We start from the raw sequence: 17,365 nt of genomic DNA, 5'->3' as shown, positions 1-17,365 counted from the left end.
GATACATCACACAAAACTTGTGAATGAAATGTGTTACATTCCATTCGTAGAGGCAATTAGGCATCGTCCTTTAGTCTGTGCGCGCGCCCCGGGAGCATGCGTGCATGTGGCGTAATTAAAACAAAGTGCAACCAGCTTGAAATCACCAACGCACGCGCCCCTGTCCGTAAGCGGCCGCACTCTTCGCAGCTGGGTTCCCATGAATGAAGAACGTCTCTCGTTCTTAAACTGGAAGCGCGTTCTCGTACGCCTTAATTTAAAAACCATACAGACACTCTCCACCAGCTCCTTCTAAGGAGAGGCTATCCGTTGCGTCTGCTCCGTGTTGACCCTCATGGGGTAAATATTCAACAGGTAGCAATTTGTGACCGATCAAAATTTAATTAGATTAGATTCAAATGTATTGTCATTATACAGCACAAGTACAATACAACATCCAACCAGAGTGCAAATGTAACAGTAAAGTGCAATAGTAATATACAATGCACAGGTGATGAAACTGGTAAAAGGCTTCATTTGGGATACATAGTTGGTGATTGCGTTCAAGTCGATTCTACAGACATCCTCGGAATTAAATAATTATAATAAAGATAAATACGACAATATTTGTAATCATTAACAATTACATTTTGCATTTATAGTCATGACTCAATGAGGCATTTGTGAGCATTACACACAGTGCAAACTAAATAAATACAGTAGGAACTAAACCCATCACCATGGATATAGCTACTGTATAGTTGGAATACACTGTATTAATAAGCCATATATCGTCTTGTTCTCTATGGTATTATTTATTGTCGGTTTGATTTATTTCTATTGTTTAGAAATAATAAATGCGTGGAGAAACAGCTTGGTGAGGCAGGCTCAGCATGCGCGAGCGCGCACACACACACACACACACACACACACACACACACACACACACACACACACACACACACACACACACATACACACACACACACACACACACACACACACACACACACACATGCTGAGCCTGCCTGACCAAGCCATTTCTCCACGCATTTATTTATTTATAAGCAATAGAAATAAATAAAACCAATGTACAAATGGGGACGAAGGGACATTTATGCACATGTATTGGGACTGCTCACCAGTTAAGGCATTCTGGAAAGATGTGACCAACAAATATCAAAACTCGTATCTTGGAATATACCTGTACACCCCTCGGTATTGCTGTTGAATGATGTTTTTGAGTTTGCAGTGAATCCACAGCTAAAGAGATTGGTTTTATCGGGTATCACAGTAGCCAAAAAGCTGATCGCATCACGCTGGTTTCAACCGGAAAAAATGTGCCGTAAAGTTTGGTTTCTTACATATCTCGATGTAATTTACCATGAAATATCTACAGCAAGAATTCTGGGTCTCAATGAATCCAAAATGTCAATGTGGTTAGAAGTGGTGGAGAGAATAAAAGCTAGCCTATAATGGTAGTGTCTGGTTAGGTGCGAGGGATAGTGGAGGTACTTCTCAAGGTGGGGTCCGGGAGGGGGGGGTTCGAGTCTGAGCATATGTATGTAGTTTTTTTTTTTTAGATAACAGGTATTATGGGTATATCTTATATAAAACAACTAACCAAAAGGTGATCACATTGGATGTGCCCTGACAATTAATGCTTGTATATCTTATCGTTGTGTTGTCATGTTTGTTTATATGTTTGTTTAAAAAAGAATAAAAAAATAAAATACAAAAAAAGAAATAAATAAAACCATTTATATAATATAATTATAATTAATTTATAATTATAATTATATAATAATATCATAGAGAACAAGATGGTATATGGCATATGAATACAGTCACAATACGTAATGTTAATACAGTCTATTCCACTATACAGTAGCTATATCCGCGGTAAATAAGCGCCAAATAAGTTCGTAAATCGAGTACGAAGGAATTTCTTGGTAACCTTCCTCGTATGTCCGTTTGAGAATGAGTACCGTTGTGCTTAATGGCTGTGCAAGGCCACACAATACTGTAAGGATTATACCCTCACCTACTAGTGGGGTGTATTTACACTTGACAGTCACTGGTATTTGATTTAAATGAATAACTAACACTATGTGCAATGTCCATCCAAAGTGAAAACAGAACCACAATATGTTCTAAGGCTTAAAATGGCAGAAAGAGTCCTTACTGAACCATGTATCCTCTTGGTTCAGGCGTTACTCAGACTGCACATGGACAGGAAGCAGTAGATTTCCCTCGACAGCTCTCACAATGCTGGACACAATAGTTATGGAATGTGTATCTCCAGGGTGAATTATTGATCAAGACAAGAGAAAGCCTTGCGGGAAGAAAGACTCACTGAATATGACACTGTCTTGAATGCTTGTTTTCTCTTTGTCTCCAAAATGAAATCACCCACCTCCTTTTATCCCCCTCGTTTGACACCCCTTTCACTCCACCTCCACACCTCCCTCTGTCTTATTATTTGGACACTGCTCCATGCATTCATCTCTGATCAGATCTGTATCATGTCCCTCTTCCCTTCTATTCCTCACACTTCTTCCATCTCCTGCCATTCCTGTTGTTTATCCTTCTCCCTCCCCCTTCTCCTTTCCCCTCCCTCTATTCCTCCCCTGCGTCTCCTCGCTCCCCTCCTCCTCAATGTTCTCCCTCCCTCCCTCCTTCCCTCTCTTTCTTTCTTTCTTTCTTTTTCTTTCTTTCTTTCTTTTTTTCCTTCCTTCTTTCTTTCTTTCTTTCTTTCTTTCTTCTTTCTTTCTTTCTTTCTTTCTTTTCTTTCTTTCTTCTTCTTTCTTTCTTTCTTTCTTTCTTTCTTTCTTTCTTTCTTTCTTTCTTTCTTTCTTCCTTCCTCCATCCCTCTGTTCATCCCTCCCTCCTCTCTTCCCAATCGTTCCTTCCTTGTAGATAATGTAAATACTGCTAGAAATGCTGTGTAACATTCTTTCGATTGTTTTATTATCTTTTGTTGTTATTTACTTTTCTACATTCTCAGCTAACCATGTTGTATAGTGCTGTTGACCACACAATTTCCCCTCTGGGATAATACAATGTTCTCTTACCATACCATGAAGAATAAAGCCGAAGGCCGGACCAGATTTTTAAAAATAGTTTTTAATGGCAGCCTATAGTACAGACATGTTTCGGAACAGGTGTTTCCATCTTCAGTGCAGCAGTGATAGCTTGTAAAAATGGAAGCTATATACCATGTGGCAGGAAGTGACATCATAGAGGTGAGCTTGGGAATGCTAGTCAACTTTGACCTCCAGAGTAAGGACTTGTTAACACTTTCAGTGCCAGGCCGTGTTTTCCTTTTTACCCCGTTGATGCCACGGTCCACGGCCCGATAATCGCTGCTATTATTTCCTCATGGGCTTTTACAGTGAAACAGCCATATCACATATAGTGGAAACGCTTATATCTCGATGAAAACGAGTCTGATTATCCTAACACTGATAACATAGATTCCTTACCTGACATCAGATGGTATCCAAATGGTATATTCCAATTCCTGATCACCATTAAAAAAAATCGATAAGTATATTGATCCAACGTGTGTACAGTATAACCCATGCTCGCCGTGGCTCAGAGGCTCCAGAATGAACTCTGGTAACTCCGGCTGCATCAGTGGACTGGAAAATGTGGACTGGAATATTTTTTTCCCCCCATCCATTTTCATTGAGTCCATTCCAAAAGGGTGATTTACCATCTGGGAGACGATAGGGGGCACTTTTTTCACATCTGATCGCCGGCGGCCCCTGAATCTCCAACGGTAGGCTCGGGTGATGCAATATGATTTCAGATCGCTAATAAAAAAATATATATAAAATTCCGAGAAAAGCCGTGACGTGGCTTTCAACGTCACAATCGTAAACCCGAGATTAGCCGTGAGTGGCGCTCAAAGTGTTAATGTAGCATGTTGAAAACAAATATATACCAGAAACTTAAATAAGCCAAAAGCAAACACAAAATTCTATAAGCAAAGAACCACTACAACAGAAGGAAAACTTTTCTCCATTCATAAAATAATAATAATATACTCATGAAAATAAAAGTAATAAAAAGTCACTTGTAGGAAACAGGATAACAAATTTTTTTCATTCATTCCCTTTGCTACAGAGCCATTAATCAAATGAATATAGTAACCTGTCTCCCCTCTAGAGGGCATTGTAGACTAACGAGTCCCTTAAACAATAAGATTGCATTAGGAGAAAATAGAGAGATACCATACCATACCATACATTACCATACCATACCATAACATACATTACCATACCATACCATACCATACCATACATTACCATACCATACATTACCCTACCATACCTTACCATACCATACATTACCTTACCATACCATACCATACATTACCTTACCTTACCTTACCATACATTACCATACCATACCATACCATACATTACCATACCATACCATACATTACCATACCATACATTACCATACCATACCATACATTACCATACATTACCTTACCTTACCATACCATACCTTACCATACCATACCTTACCATACCTTACCATACATTACCTTACCTTACCATACCATACCTTACCATACCTTACATTACCTTACCATACCATACCTTACCATACCATACCATACCATGCATTACCTTACCTTACCTTACCATACCATACCTTACCATACATTACCATACCATACCATACCATACCATACCTTACCTTACCATACCATACCATGCATTACCTTACCTTACCTTACCATACCATACCTTACCTTACCATACCTTACCTTACCTTACCTTACCATACCATACCATACCTTACCATACCTTACCTTACCTTACCTTACCTTACCTTACCTTACCTTACCTTACCATACCTCTTCTCTCCCTCCGCCTGTAGAACCATGAGAAGGAGACGGCCCTCCACTGTGCCGCCCAGTACGGTCACTCTGAGGTGGTGTCTGTGCTGCTCCAGGAGTTGACCGATCCCACCATGAGGAACAGTCATCAGGAGACGCCCCTGGACCTGTCGGCACTGTACGGACGTCTGCAGGTCAGCTAGAACACACACCTAACCCTTAGGGGTGGGAATCACCAGTTTAATCACGATACGATACGATATCGATTCTTTGGACAACGATACAATATTATCCGATATCACACAGTCTGCCACGATACGATATGATACGATTCGATTCATGTGCCTCCGATCGATATGAGACGATATTATGTGCCCATTTAATACAATCAGTAACATTTAAATCAACAAAAAAAAAGGCAATGGAAATATCATGACATTTTTATTTTTGAGCTCTTCCAGACATTTAAATGAAAAACAATCTATTGTTTTTAATACAAATAGACCTCCTGTTCACTGTTTTTGGTTCATTTTTCTTTTTTTTCTCTCGATATTAATATCCTATTCACTGTCACAGAGCTGTATTTTGGCTGGAAAAGCATATTGGGAGTCCCAAGGTGCAGTACCGGCCAGATCCTGTTAGTGGGGCTATCCCCGAGAATGCACCCTCCCAGTCTATGCTCCCAGTCCCCACTTCTCTCTGCCTATGGCGCTGGTTTAGCTTGTTAGCTCACGCTAAAGTAACGTTATCTTTGATCTTTAACGCGACGTGGGCATAATGGAGTGACGAGGATTGCAAAGCAGGTTAGATGCATTGGACCCGTTGTGGAATAAAACAGCAGGGACATGTTTTGGGTCACAGAATAGGCACACTAGTGACGCTCTAGACGCTACTGCTGTTGATGTTAACGGAGTTTGAGTTTCACAACACTGGGCGCGGGGTGATGACGTCGCCGTCGCCGGATTTTCAAAATAAGAGTATCGCAATATGAATCGATCTTTTTACGTGGCATCGATCCTATTTGATTATTGATAATAGATCGATATATCGATCTGGATCGATGTATTGTCCCACCCCTACTAACCCTGACCCTAACCAACCCACCACTGGCTGACCCATGTGATGTGAGAATCGGTTCCCTAGAAAAACAAACCAAACTATAACCAAACAAAAAAACGGGGTGGAAAAGTGAATTAATCTACACTCTCCCCTTCCTCATTACTAGGGATGCACCCATCCCACTTTTTCAGTCCCGATACCGATACCTGGGTTTGGGTATCGGCCAATACCGATACCGATCCAATACCCATTGTCCAAATTCTTTTTCCCAAAAAGTTTATCCACGTTTTAAAAAAGAATTTATTAAAATATATTTGGTTTTTAAGAATTGTAAAGGATCGCAAGTGTGTTTTTGATTTTTTGTAAACAAAGACAGAAAATAAACTTCATTAATTCAATTAATAAACTGTATGCCTCACTGTCACTGTGTGGAAGAGACTGGGATCATTATTTTGTGCAAGGCAACATCAGGCTTGACTTAAAACATTACTTTCCTAACTTAGTGAAACTAGATGTAACAAATTAACACATACAGTAGATATAAATGTACTGAATGGTTATTTCTTATTTTATTTATTATAAAAAAATAAATAATAATAATCCGATATATATACCGTAATTTTCGGACTATAAGCCGCGCCTTTTCCCCCCATTTTTCGACCCTGCGGCTTATATAACGGTGCGGCTTATATGTGACTCGACGTGACCAAACCCGAAAATGTAAAAATCAAAATATTGCTTTTTTGACTGCATTGAAATGTTATTTATCTGTTCCCTTATTTGCTAAACTTAATACAACTTGTAAATGAGTTAATTCTTGTTATTTGTCCGACTGTATTGTGTCCCAATGCTAATTACATATGGTAATTAAACATTAAAACACCTGCGGCTTATAGTCCAGTGCGGCATATGTACACATCATTCAATTTAGCTGCTGCGGCTTATAGTCAGGTGCGGCTTATAGTGCGAAAATTACGGTATATATATTTTTTTTTACCGATACTCGATCCAGCTATTTTACTGATATCGGCGGCCAATACCGATAACAATATCGGATCGGTGCATCCCTACTCATTACCCATCGTTGAAGTTCCCTTGAGCAAGGCACTTAACACTCAACTGCTCCAGTGGAGCTGCTCAGTGGCCAACAGTGTCAGACTTGTGGTTGTACTGGGCAGCTCCTAGTGGTCAACAGTGTCAGACTTGTGGTTGTACTGGGCAGCTCCTAGTGGTCAACAGTGTCAGACCTGTGGTTGTACTGGGCAGCTCCTAGTGGTCAACGGTGTCAGACCTGTGGTTGTACTGGGCAGCTCCTAGTGGTCAACAGTGTCAGACCTGTGGTTGTACTGGGTGGCTCCTAGTGGTCAACAGTGTCAGACTTGTGGTTGTACTGGGCGGCTCCTAGTGGTCAACAGTGTCAGACTTGTGGTTGTACTGGGCGGTATGAAGCAGGGCGTTGCTGAAAACGAGTATCCGTGCTCAGAGAATCTACCCTGGATAAATATAGTTAAAAAAATCTGATTATTCATTTTCAAATGAAAAGAAAAACGAGTGTTAATGGAAGCTAGTGTGAATGCCGTGCCTGCCTAAACACAGTTGCCATCAACCAGCTCGACGTCTGAAAAACAGGAGTAAAAATAGTTTGTTGCCCTTGCTACGAGCTGCACATTGGACCTCATTCTCGAACATGTTCATAAGTATATCTTTGTAACTATCTTTATAAAAAGTTTGTACTAACAAATTTACGAAAATCCTCCTCCGAAAATCCTGGACTCCTAAGAGCCTGTGGAGAAACGGCTTGGTGAGGCAGGCTCAGCGCACGCACGCACACACACACACACACACACACACACACACACACACACACACACACACACACACACACACACACACACACACACACACACACACACACACACACACACACACACACACACACACACACACACACATTTTGCATTAGACTAAGAGGTTGGTAGTCGACTACGGCTCCTTTCGATATATTAGGAGACTATTCGACCCTACTGTGGTCACAGGGTTTTTACAGTGGGGGGGGCACCTGCAAGGTGTTGGGGACTCCCTGGTCTTGCCTGATCTTCTCCTGGTTACGCCTCCTCTCTGGACTGCATACAAACTAAAAGCACGTTGTCCCAGTTCAGTCTAGCCCAAGGTCCTTCCACCATGAGACAGTGTGCAAGCATGCGTACACTCCACTGAATAAGGATTCTAGCTCTCCCACTCTCCCTTTCCCTCCCACCTGCTCTCCCTAGCTGTATAATTGTCTCTCTCTCTCTCTCTCTCTCTCTCTCTCTCTCTCTCTCTCTCTCTCTCTCTCTCTCTCTCTCTCTCTCTCTCTCTCTCTCTCTCTCTCTCTCTCTCTCTCCATATTAATGAGGGGATATCTCTATGGAGGAACCTGCCTGCTGTGTGGGCAGGTAGCCAACATAGGGTAAATGTTGAACATATTAGGACACACACACACACACACACACACACACACACACACACACACACACACACACACACACACACACACACACACACACAGACACACACACACACACACACACACACACACACACCTGTCATTGTCAGTATGTATTATTTGACATCGTACCCCCCCCCTCCTCTCTCTCTGTCTCCCTCTCTCTCTCTCTCTCTCTCTCTCTCTCTCTCTCTCTCTCTCTCTCTCTCTCTCTCTCTCTCTCTCTCTCTCTCTCTTTCTCTCTCTCTCTCTTTCTCTCTTTCTCTCTTTCTCTCTCTCTCTCTCTCTCTCTCTCTCTCTCTCTCTCTCTCTCTCTCTCTCTCTCTCCAGGTGGTCCGTATGCTAGTGAGGGCCCACCCCAACCTGATGGCCAGCCACACCCGCAGACACACACCCCTCCACCTGGCTGCTCGCAACGGGCACCAAACCACCGTGGAGACCCTGCTGGAGGCCGGCATGGAGGTCAACTGTCAGGTGAGGGGTCAGGGGTCAGGGTTCAAGTTTGCACAACCATAATCCAGTAGAGAGACCATGCATATTATTATGGACTATTTTACCATATGTAGAGGTCATCTCGATACCCCACGGACTACAGAGGTATTTTCCATGCAAAGAAGGGTACTGCAGTATTTCTTGTTACTGAGAAGCCACAGTTGGTGTGTTGAAAGTGATACAGTTTGAAAACGTAACATTCTAGATACCCTGGTCAGTCAGTGAGCTATGGCAAATGTACTTTCAATGTTGTACTGTAAATTATATAGAAAAATGACTGCTCTTCTCTCCTAACACTGTTGAATACTGCCACTGTACCTTGTCTGAATTGACTCCCTACCAGTGTTAATTTGGTCAACTAAAATGATGACGAAAGATCAGGTTTTTTTCATGACGACAACGAGACGTGACGTCACGTTATTGAAGACCATGTGACGCTAACGAGACTAAATAGTTTACAACTGAGGACACAAAAATGTAATTTACAAAAAACAGGACGACATTTTTCTTCATGTATGTTGATATTGTTGACTAAAACAAGACGAGACAAAATAAGTATAACTTTTCTTAATGCCATCGTGCAGATGGAGCAGTGTGACGGGGAGCTCTGTTATTAGCATTAGCTGAAGAGCTATTTGAAAAGCTAGTTTTAGCTTAACGTTACCTTGGCTAAAGTTGGGACTATTCATAATCCAGCTGCAGACCTGCAAGCAAAGTACAGCAAGTTGGCAAAGGAGTATTCCAAGGTAAATCACTTTTTCACCAGTAACGTTACATTGTTTGTATTTCCATCTAGCTCGCGTTAACTAGTGGCTAACCTAGCTCACGCTAATGTGGCTAACTGATCGACCTCTCGCACACAATTAATGACATGTTGCGGACAGCCATACCGGTGACAATGTTTAGCTTTTAGTGCCAAATGATAAGAGTCTGAGGCGGAGTCTCAAAAGAGAATGTTGAATATTTATTGTGCATTAAAAATCACAACAGAGCCTCTGCTACTAGCTGACCTAAACGGAGCCTTCTGGAAGCAAGTGCAACAACGTATAATGTCCGTGTGGAACCAATGTGCCAACAACCTTTCCTTGGGTGAAGCATAGTTGAGCATAGTTGTCATTTAACCCTTTCACTGCCGCACTACCAAAACGGTTAACCCTTTCACTGCGTCAACACACAGAAGGTTAACCCGGCGACCGTGTGGCAGTGAAAGGGTTAATGACTAATCTATACAATCACCTGTTGTTGAATAAATACCATTACTTTCTAGTTATTACTAAAAAACAGTATATATAAAACAGTAGCTGTAAAAAAGAAAAGAAAAAAGTTTTATAATTTATATAATATAATTTTTTTTGTACATTAACTAAAAATAGACAAAAATGTCATCCGTTTTCGTCGACGAAATCTAGACTAAAACAAAAAAGACAAAATTGAGACAAAAACTGACTAAGACTAAAATGCTCAGACATTTAGTTGACTAAAACTGACTAAACGAAAAATAAATGAAGATGACTAAATATGATGAAAATTAAAAAGGAGCACTTGACACATGACTGAGACTGAAACTAAAATGAAAATAGCTGCCAAAATTAACACTGCTCCCTACTGCCCCCGGAGGAGGTTGGAAGGAATACAGACTGTATTTTCACAGATGGTCCTGGTACTCTGTCACTGTTAAGTGTGACAGCCTCATTGAGATGAAAACTCATTAACAGTTAATCCATGCGATTTAAAAATCATAATGGTCCAGATATTGTACATATAAAATATATACACCAGATGAAAGTGAAATGCTAAAACATGAATAAATGTCTGAGCAAGTGGAAAGTTTTCCTGTTAATTAGTCAGAACCTCATTGCGTGTAAGTTCTATTGCTCTATTTTCTACAGACCACTCCCTTTAGTATTTATTTGTATTGAGACAGTAGAGAAAGAGGGAGACAGAGGAGAGATGGTTCTTTATTGAGACAGTGGGAAGACCGAGAGGGAGGCATTGATTGATTGATTGAAAAGTGTATTAACAGATTGCAGAATGGGTACAATACAGTACGGCTCAATACACACAATTGTTAAGGGGATGCAGACCAGAGAAAGACTTTCGTCTTGTTTACATCAGGGTCCCCCATTTTCAATTCATCATGCTGAGGAGAGAAGGTTCTTTATTGAGACGGTAGGAAGGCTGAGAGGGAGACAGAGTAGGAGAGACACAGGAGAGAAGGTTCTTGGTCGGAGCTGAGCTATAGTCTACCTTGTAGAAGAAAACACTGCATGAGTAGTACTTCAAACAAAGAGAGGAAAGAGATGAAAGACTTTTGGCTCAGGTTCACATTTTTTTAGGCTATCATGTTTTGGCATATAGCGCCTTCATCATAATAGAAAATAGCAATACATCATCGTCAGCATAGGATGTAACAGGAAAACCATCTATAAAATACAAACACCATTGTTAAGGTGTGTGTCTGCGTGTTTATGTACAGTATGTATGGGTGTACGACGTATATGTAGGCTAAGTAATAATAATATCTTGGATTTATATAGCGCCTTTCAGGAGACGCTTAACAGCGTCCTGCTAAGGGGAACAACGTAACAACAAAGTAAAAAAGAAAAGAGGAAAATCAGACAGAGTCATTTATACATTTGGTGAAGAGGTGGGTTTTGAGTTGGGATTTTTTTATTTGTTCCACTTTTTCTCCTTATTTTTCAATTTTTCTCCCATCCCAATTTCGTAATTCCAATTCTCCCCTCCCCTGTCTTGAACGTTGCTAGACTATGCCTCCCACTGGTTGGCTGTAGGGAGGATAGAAGCCTTGCATCACGTGTCCCCTCCGGTACACGAGGAGGCAGCCTGTCGGCGTGAATACTTTCAGCAACCAACATGTCCTTCCGCGTTGCTCTCCTTTGTGAATACCAGCGCTCTACGCTCGTTCCCTACGCCGCGCATTCGCATGAGGCTCCCCCCAGGTGCTCGTTTACACGTTACGCCGCGCATGCACATGAGGCTCCCCCAGGTTAATACGCGACGCGATAATCCCCCTGGTTAATAATAATAAATGGGCATCACAGAACACGCCATATTAGCAACGCTGGTTAATAATAATAAGCGGGTATAGCATGATAATACCTAGCTGCATCAGATAATACCTACCTGCATCAATATACGCCGCGCTATATACTATATACTCCAACGCCTATATGTAGAACATGGTACAGTAAGTGGGGAGTGTAAACATTTATAGTTAAAGACAGTAGAGCTTGAGTACTTTCGATAGGGCTTTGATTCAAACCGGTGCATGAGATGAGGTTCTATATGTAGAACATGGTACAGTAAGTGGGGAGTGTAAACAGTGATTCAAACCCCCTCAATGTACAGTTTCTGACAGCTGGGCTGTGTAGTCACGCGAAATAACGTTATGAATAAAACGCGAAATAACATTATATAACGTTATTTTATATAACATTACAATGTACAGTTTCTGACAGCTGGGCTGTGTTGTCACGCGAAATAACGTTATGAGTGAATCTGGTAGTTGTTTTGATAAATATGTATTCTACGGATTCGAACATAACATTACATTTCTGCGATTAGCCTCGCTTGGCGTGTGAGTGCCGTCAAAAAGAAAATGTGCATGCGCGCGTTACCGGTGTAGGGGGAAAGCGAGCGTAGAGGGCTGGCCGATCGCTGGCCAATCAGAGCAACGTGGAAGGACATGTTGGTTGCCGAAAGTATTCACGCAGCCTGTCGCATCTTTTCACCAGACAGCTCAAACTCTCAGTGGCGAGGAGTAACGCGTGGGAGGCTCACGCTGCCCCCGATACTTCCTGTTTCTGCTGTACAGGCGTTACCCAACCGACCTGTAGGAGTCACTGTCCACAACGTCCAATCCCCACCCACCGGCTTTTCCACCCTCTAACACTGGCAATTGTGTTAGTATGACGGCCGGCCAGCCGGTAGCAACGCCGAGAGCTGGGCTCGATACCAGCATCTCCTGCGTTAGTGGCGAGCGCCTTGCCCACTGCGCCACCCAGCCACCCGGTTTTGAGTTCGGATTTGAAAGAGTGCAGGGATGTAGCACTACGGATGTTTGGATGGAGTGAGTTCCAGAGAGTGGGTACCAATGGATGCTTGGCAGGTCCTCTCTGTGTGAAATTGTGTACTAGTCCATAGTCTGCATCTGAGAGCCTGTGTGAGGTACAGTGAACGGTGTGGTGGTAGAAACAGATGAATAATAGATGGGGAGAAAAGGGTGAGAGAAGGAGGAGTGGGAGGAAGAGTAGCACGGAGTGTTCCGGAGAGTTCACTGTCTATCACTTCTCTCCTCCTCCTCCTCCTCCTCCTCCTCTCCACACACATCCTCCGTATCGTGGAAGCATAGCAAGGGAGTTGATCTTGTATTAATTTATCTTGTATTCATATTTTATGTGTACTGAGTATAGATACTTTCAATCGTTTCCGTGAAATTGAGCTTGTTTCAAGTTTTTAAAATTTTAGTATTAATTATTTATTGAAAAATGTCATGTTGTTATCATGTAACAATGATCTGCCAGCACAGTAAGGGGTTTTGACTTGCAAGAGGGCGGGTGATCTGCCACCACGGACACAAATACCTTCTTTTTAACACTGGAACTTACTCGCAGTCTTTTGATCCATGGTGGAGAATGTATTATATTTAAAAAAAAATATTTAAATAGCTAAACAAGCTATTGCTATAAGCTATAGATGCCGCTCTCTGCATTGTTTATGTCCACCCTGTTTCTCTGCCTGTCATGAGTTTGCCGGTGAACATAAATTTAAGAAATTATTCAAATATAAGGTGATACATAAATATAAAACCTTATTATTATCCTAATTATATTTTATTATAACATAACTATATTAAAATCGTGACAAAAAAAAAATATATATATATATATATATATATATATATATATATATATATATATATATATATATATATAAACAAATAAATAAATGTGTATACGTTTTGTATATAAAACTATGACACTTTTTGTACCTAACCTTTTGTTTTTGCAAAATTATGTACTGAGTTATGTTTTTTTGTTTGTTTTTTTGTAAATAATGTAATGTAAAAAGGGTAGGCAAATTATAAGCCTCGGCTTCAGCCTACACCTGGTTGGTCACTTTCTTTCTTTTATACATTTTCTACTACTGTACATTGCTTTGTAAAAGAAGACTGAAATAAAATCATTCATTCATTCATTCAACATTGACTGACATTTACTTTAGATCTCCCGGAGCGATGGCATGTCATGTAATTGTATTTTATTTACTCAGAAACATTCTATATTACCTGTGACAGTGGCTCAGGAGGTAGAGCGGCCGTCTGGTAATGGGAAGGTTCCCGGTTCGATTCCAGCTCCTCCCGGCAGCGTGTCAAAGTGTCCTTGAGCAAGACACTTAACCCCTAACTGCTCCCGATGAGCAGGTCAGCACCTTGCATTGTCGCCTCCGCCGTCAGTGTGTGAATGTGTGAGTGAATGGGTGAATGTTGTGAGGCATAAGTTGTAAAGCGATTTGGATAAAAGCACTAGACTCCCGAGATGTAGCACTGAACGGCACAGGAAGTCCTTCATTCTGACAGCCATCAGACTTTATAATGCATCACTGTGCCTCACTGCATCACTGAGCACAGGGTGACAGTTACCATGTTCCTGGACTTTTACTTTTACAAATGTACACTTACTGTATATTTCTGTATATTTTATATTGGAATGTGACATAGGAAATGTATATCCCGGACCGTATTTTATTATTAGGCTTATTTTTTTTTTTTTATTTGTGACTTTTGTTTTTGTCTGTTTACTGTGAGTGATTTGTAGTGCCAAATTTCCCTCGGGATGAATAAAGTATTTATTTTCTATTCTATTCTATTCTATAGATGCTGCTGTCCATTTACCATTTACCTAAACATAAAATCCGGGCCACTTGTTTGTCAAACACTTTCCCCAAAATTGTTCAACTGGTCCAACTTCTCAAAACTTCAACAGAACTAGTAGCAGCTTCCATGATGAATCCAATGGGAAATGGAGTGAAAAATTAAAAAAATAATTACGTTCTAATCAAGATGTCAGCCCCCAGTAAACGGACAGACTCTCCATTGGAATTTTGAGAAGTTTGATGATTTCAACAACGATTTAAGATCACGATGGAGAACCTGCGCATTATTAAATGAACATCTTGTTGCGCTATGATGTGCACTTTTATCCATCAAGGAGGTTTGAATAATAGTCCTGCATTTTCTATTGTACATGCTAGGGCTGACCTTGACTAGTCAAATAGTCGACTAATCGATCGAAAGGAGTCGACTGCCAACATCTTAACCGAATGCAAAAATTTTTATAAATATACAAATAAAAAAGTATAATATTTTTTATTTTTTTTGTATCATTCTTTCCAAAAGCAAAGAGACCTAGAAGCGTGGCTAACGCTAATGGTGCGCATACCAGCGAGGCTAACTGCCTAAGAAAACAGGCACAGAGGCACTGAAAGAGGATTTCACCCGTCTAATGAACACACTAGACAAACATCAAGATGTATCCATCAGTCGACCAATTGCATGCTTTCGCAGAGGACAAGAAGCCTTCCGTCGACTCCTTCAGACATTAAGCACCCCCCACAGCCCAAATGGAATGATTAAAAAAAGAAATTGAGTAATTATACTTTTTTTTTCTTTTTTTGCATTCGGGGGATAGTCGACCAGTCGACTATCGGCACATGGCCAATCAAAGTCGACTATACAAATCCTTATGGTTAACCCTTTCACAACCACACTACAGACGGTTAACCCTTTCACGACCACACTACAGACGGTTAACCCTTTCACTGCGACAATACAGAAGGTTAACCCTTTCACTACCACACTACAGACGGTTAACCGGTAGTGAAAGGTTAACCTTCTGTAGTGTGGTAGTGAAAGGGTTAACCTGCTGTAGAGTGGTTGTGAAAGGGTTAACCTTCTGTAGTGTGGTAGTGAAAGGGTTAATATAGGAAGACCGAACCTACTGCTAGTTCTGTAGTGTGGTAGTGAAATGGTTAACCTTCTGTAGTGTGGTAGTGAAAGGGTTAATATAGGAAGACCGAACCTACTGCTAGTTCTGTAGTGTGGTAGTGAAAGGGTTAATATAGGAATACCGAACCTACTGCTAGTTCTGTAGTGTGGTAGTGAAAGGGTTAACCTTCTGTAGAGTGGTTGTGAAAGGGTTAACCTTCTGTAGTGTGGTAGTGAAAGGGTTAACCTTCTGTAGTGTGGTAGTGAAAGGGTTAATATAGGAAGACCGAACCTACTGCTAGTTCTGTAGTGTGGTAGTGAAAGGGTTAATATAGGAAGACCAACCTACTGCTAGTTCTGTAGTGTGGTAGTGAAAGGGTTAACCTTCTGTAGTGTGGTAGTGAAAGGGTTAACCTTCTGTAGTGTGGTAGTGAAAGGGATAACCTTCTGTAGTGTGGTAGTGAAAGGTTAACCTTCTGTAGTGTGGCAGTGAAAGGGTTAACATTATGTAGTGTGGCAGTGAAAGGGGTAACCTTCTGTAGTGTGGCAGTGAAAGGGTTAACCTTCTGTAGTGTGGTAGTGAAAGGGTTAACCTTATGTAGTGTGGCAGTGAAAGGGTTAACATTCTGTAGTGTGGCAGTGAAAGGGTTAACCTTATGTAGTGTGGCAGTGAAAGGGTTAACCTTCTGTAGTGTGGCAGTGAAAGGGTTAACCTTCTGTAGTGTGGCAGTGAAAGGGTTAACCTTCTGTAGTGTGGCAGTGAAAGGGTTAACCTTCTGTATTGTGCTAGTGAAAGGGTTAACCTTCTGTAGTGTGGCAGTGAAAGGGTTAACCTTCTGTAGTGTGGCAGTGAAAGGGTTAACCTTCTGTAGTGTGTCATTTCAGACCTGAGAGCCTGCAGTGCATCATAGAAGCATTCATAACCAAAGGTGCGTCCAATTCAGTGTGTTTGGGCCTTTAGTGTCAGACTCACATTGTTGACAGCACAGAGGCTACATCACAGATGGCCACCTTGATGTCACTTGTCGTGTGTGTGTGTGTGTGTGTGTGTGTGTGTGTGTGTGTGTGTGTGTGTGTGTGTGTGTGTGTGTGTGTACTGTGTGTGCATGCGGTGGCTTAGCAATCACAGTCAACTCTTATAGGTCTATCTGAGTGTGAATGAATAATGCATACCGTGGGGCTCCACCGCCCCCTGTCTCTCTCTCTCTCTCTCTCTCTCTCTCTCTCTCTCTCTCTCTCTCTCTCTCTCTCTCTCTCTCTCTCTCTCTCTCTCTCTCTCTCTCTCTCTCTCTCTCTCTCTCTCTCTCTCTCTCTCTCTCTCTCTCTCTCTCTCTCTCTCTCCATAATAATGAGATGAGATCCCTATGGAGGAACCTGCTGTGGTGTTGGCAGATAGCCAACATGGGGTAAAAGTTTACTATAAACAAACACACGTGCACACACACACACACACACACACGCACGCACGCACGCACACACACACACACAC

General features: G+C 41.5%; 1 protein-coding gene across 1 annotated transcript in view; it reads left to right on the top strand.

The window, feature by feature from the left end:
* Positions 1 to 17,365, top strand: part of anks1b (ankyrin repeat and sterile alpha motif domain containing 1B) — a 541,227-nt gene that overhangs the window by 295,700 nt on the left and 228,162 nt on the right. Inside the window, 2 exon segments of the mRNA XM_084331050.1 lie at positions 4,876 to 5,028; positions 8,709 to 8,852. Coding sequence (XP_084187176.1) covers positions 4,876 to 5,028; positions 8,709 to 8,852 — 297 coding nt within the window.

This window comes from Notolepis coatsorum (genome assembly GCF_963971535.1).
Source record: "Notolepis coatsorum genome assembly, chromosome: 15".
In the NCBI taxonomy this organism is placed as follows: domain Eukaryota; kingdom Metazoa; phylum Chordata; class Actinopteri; order Aulopiformes; family Paralepididae; genus Notolepis; species Notolepis coatsorum.
The sequence above is the reverse complement of the archived record's forward strand: the minus strand, read 5'-3'. Positions and strand labels throughout refer to the sequence as shown.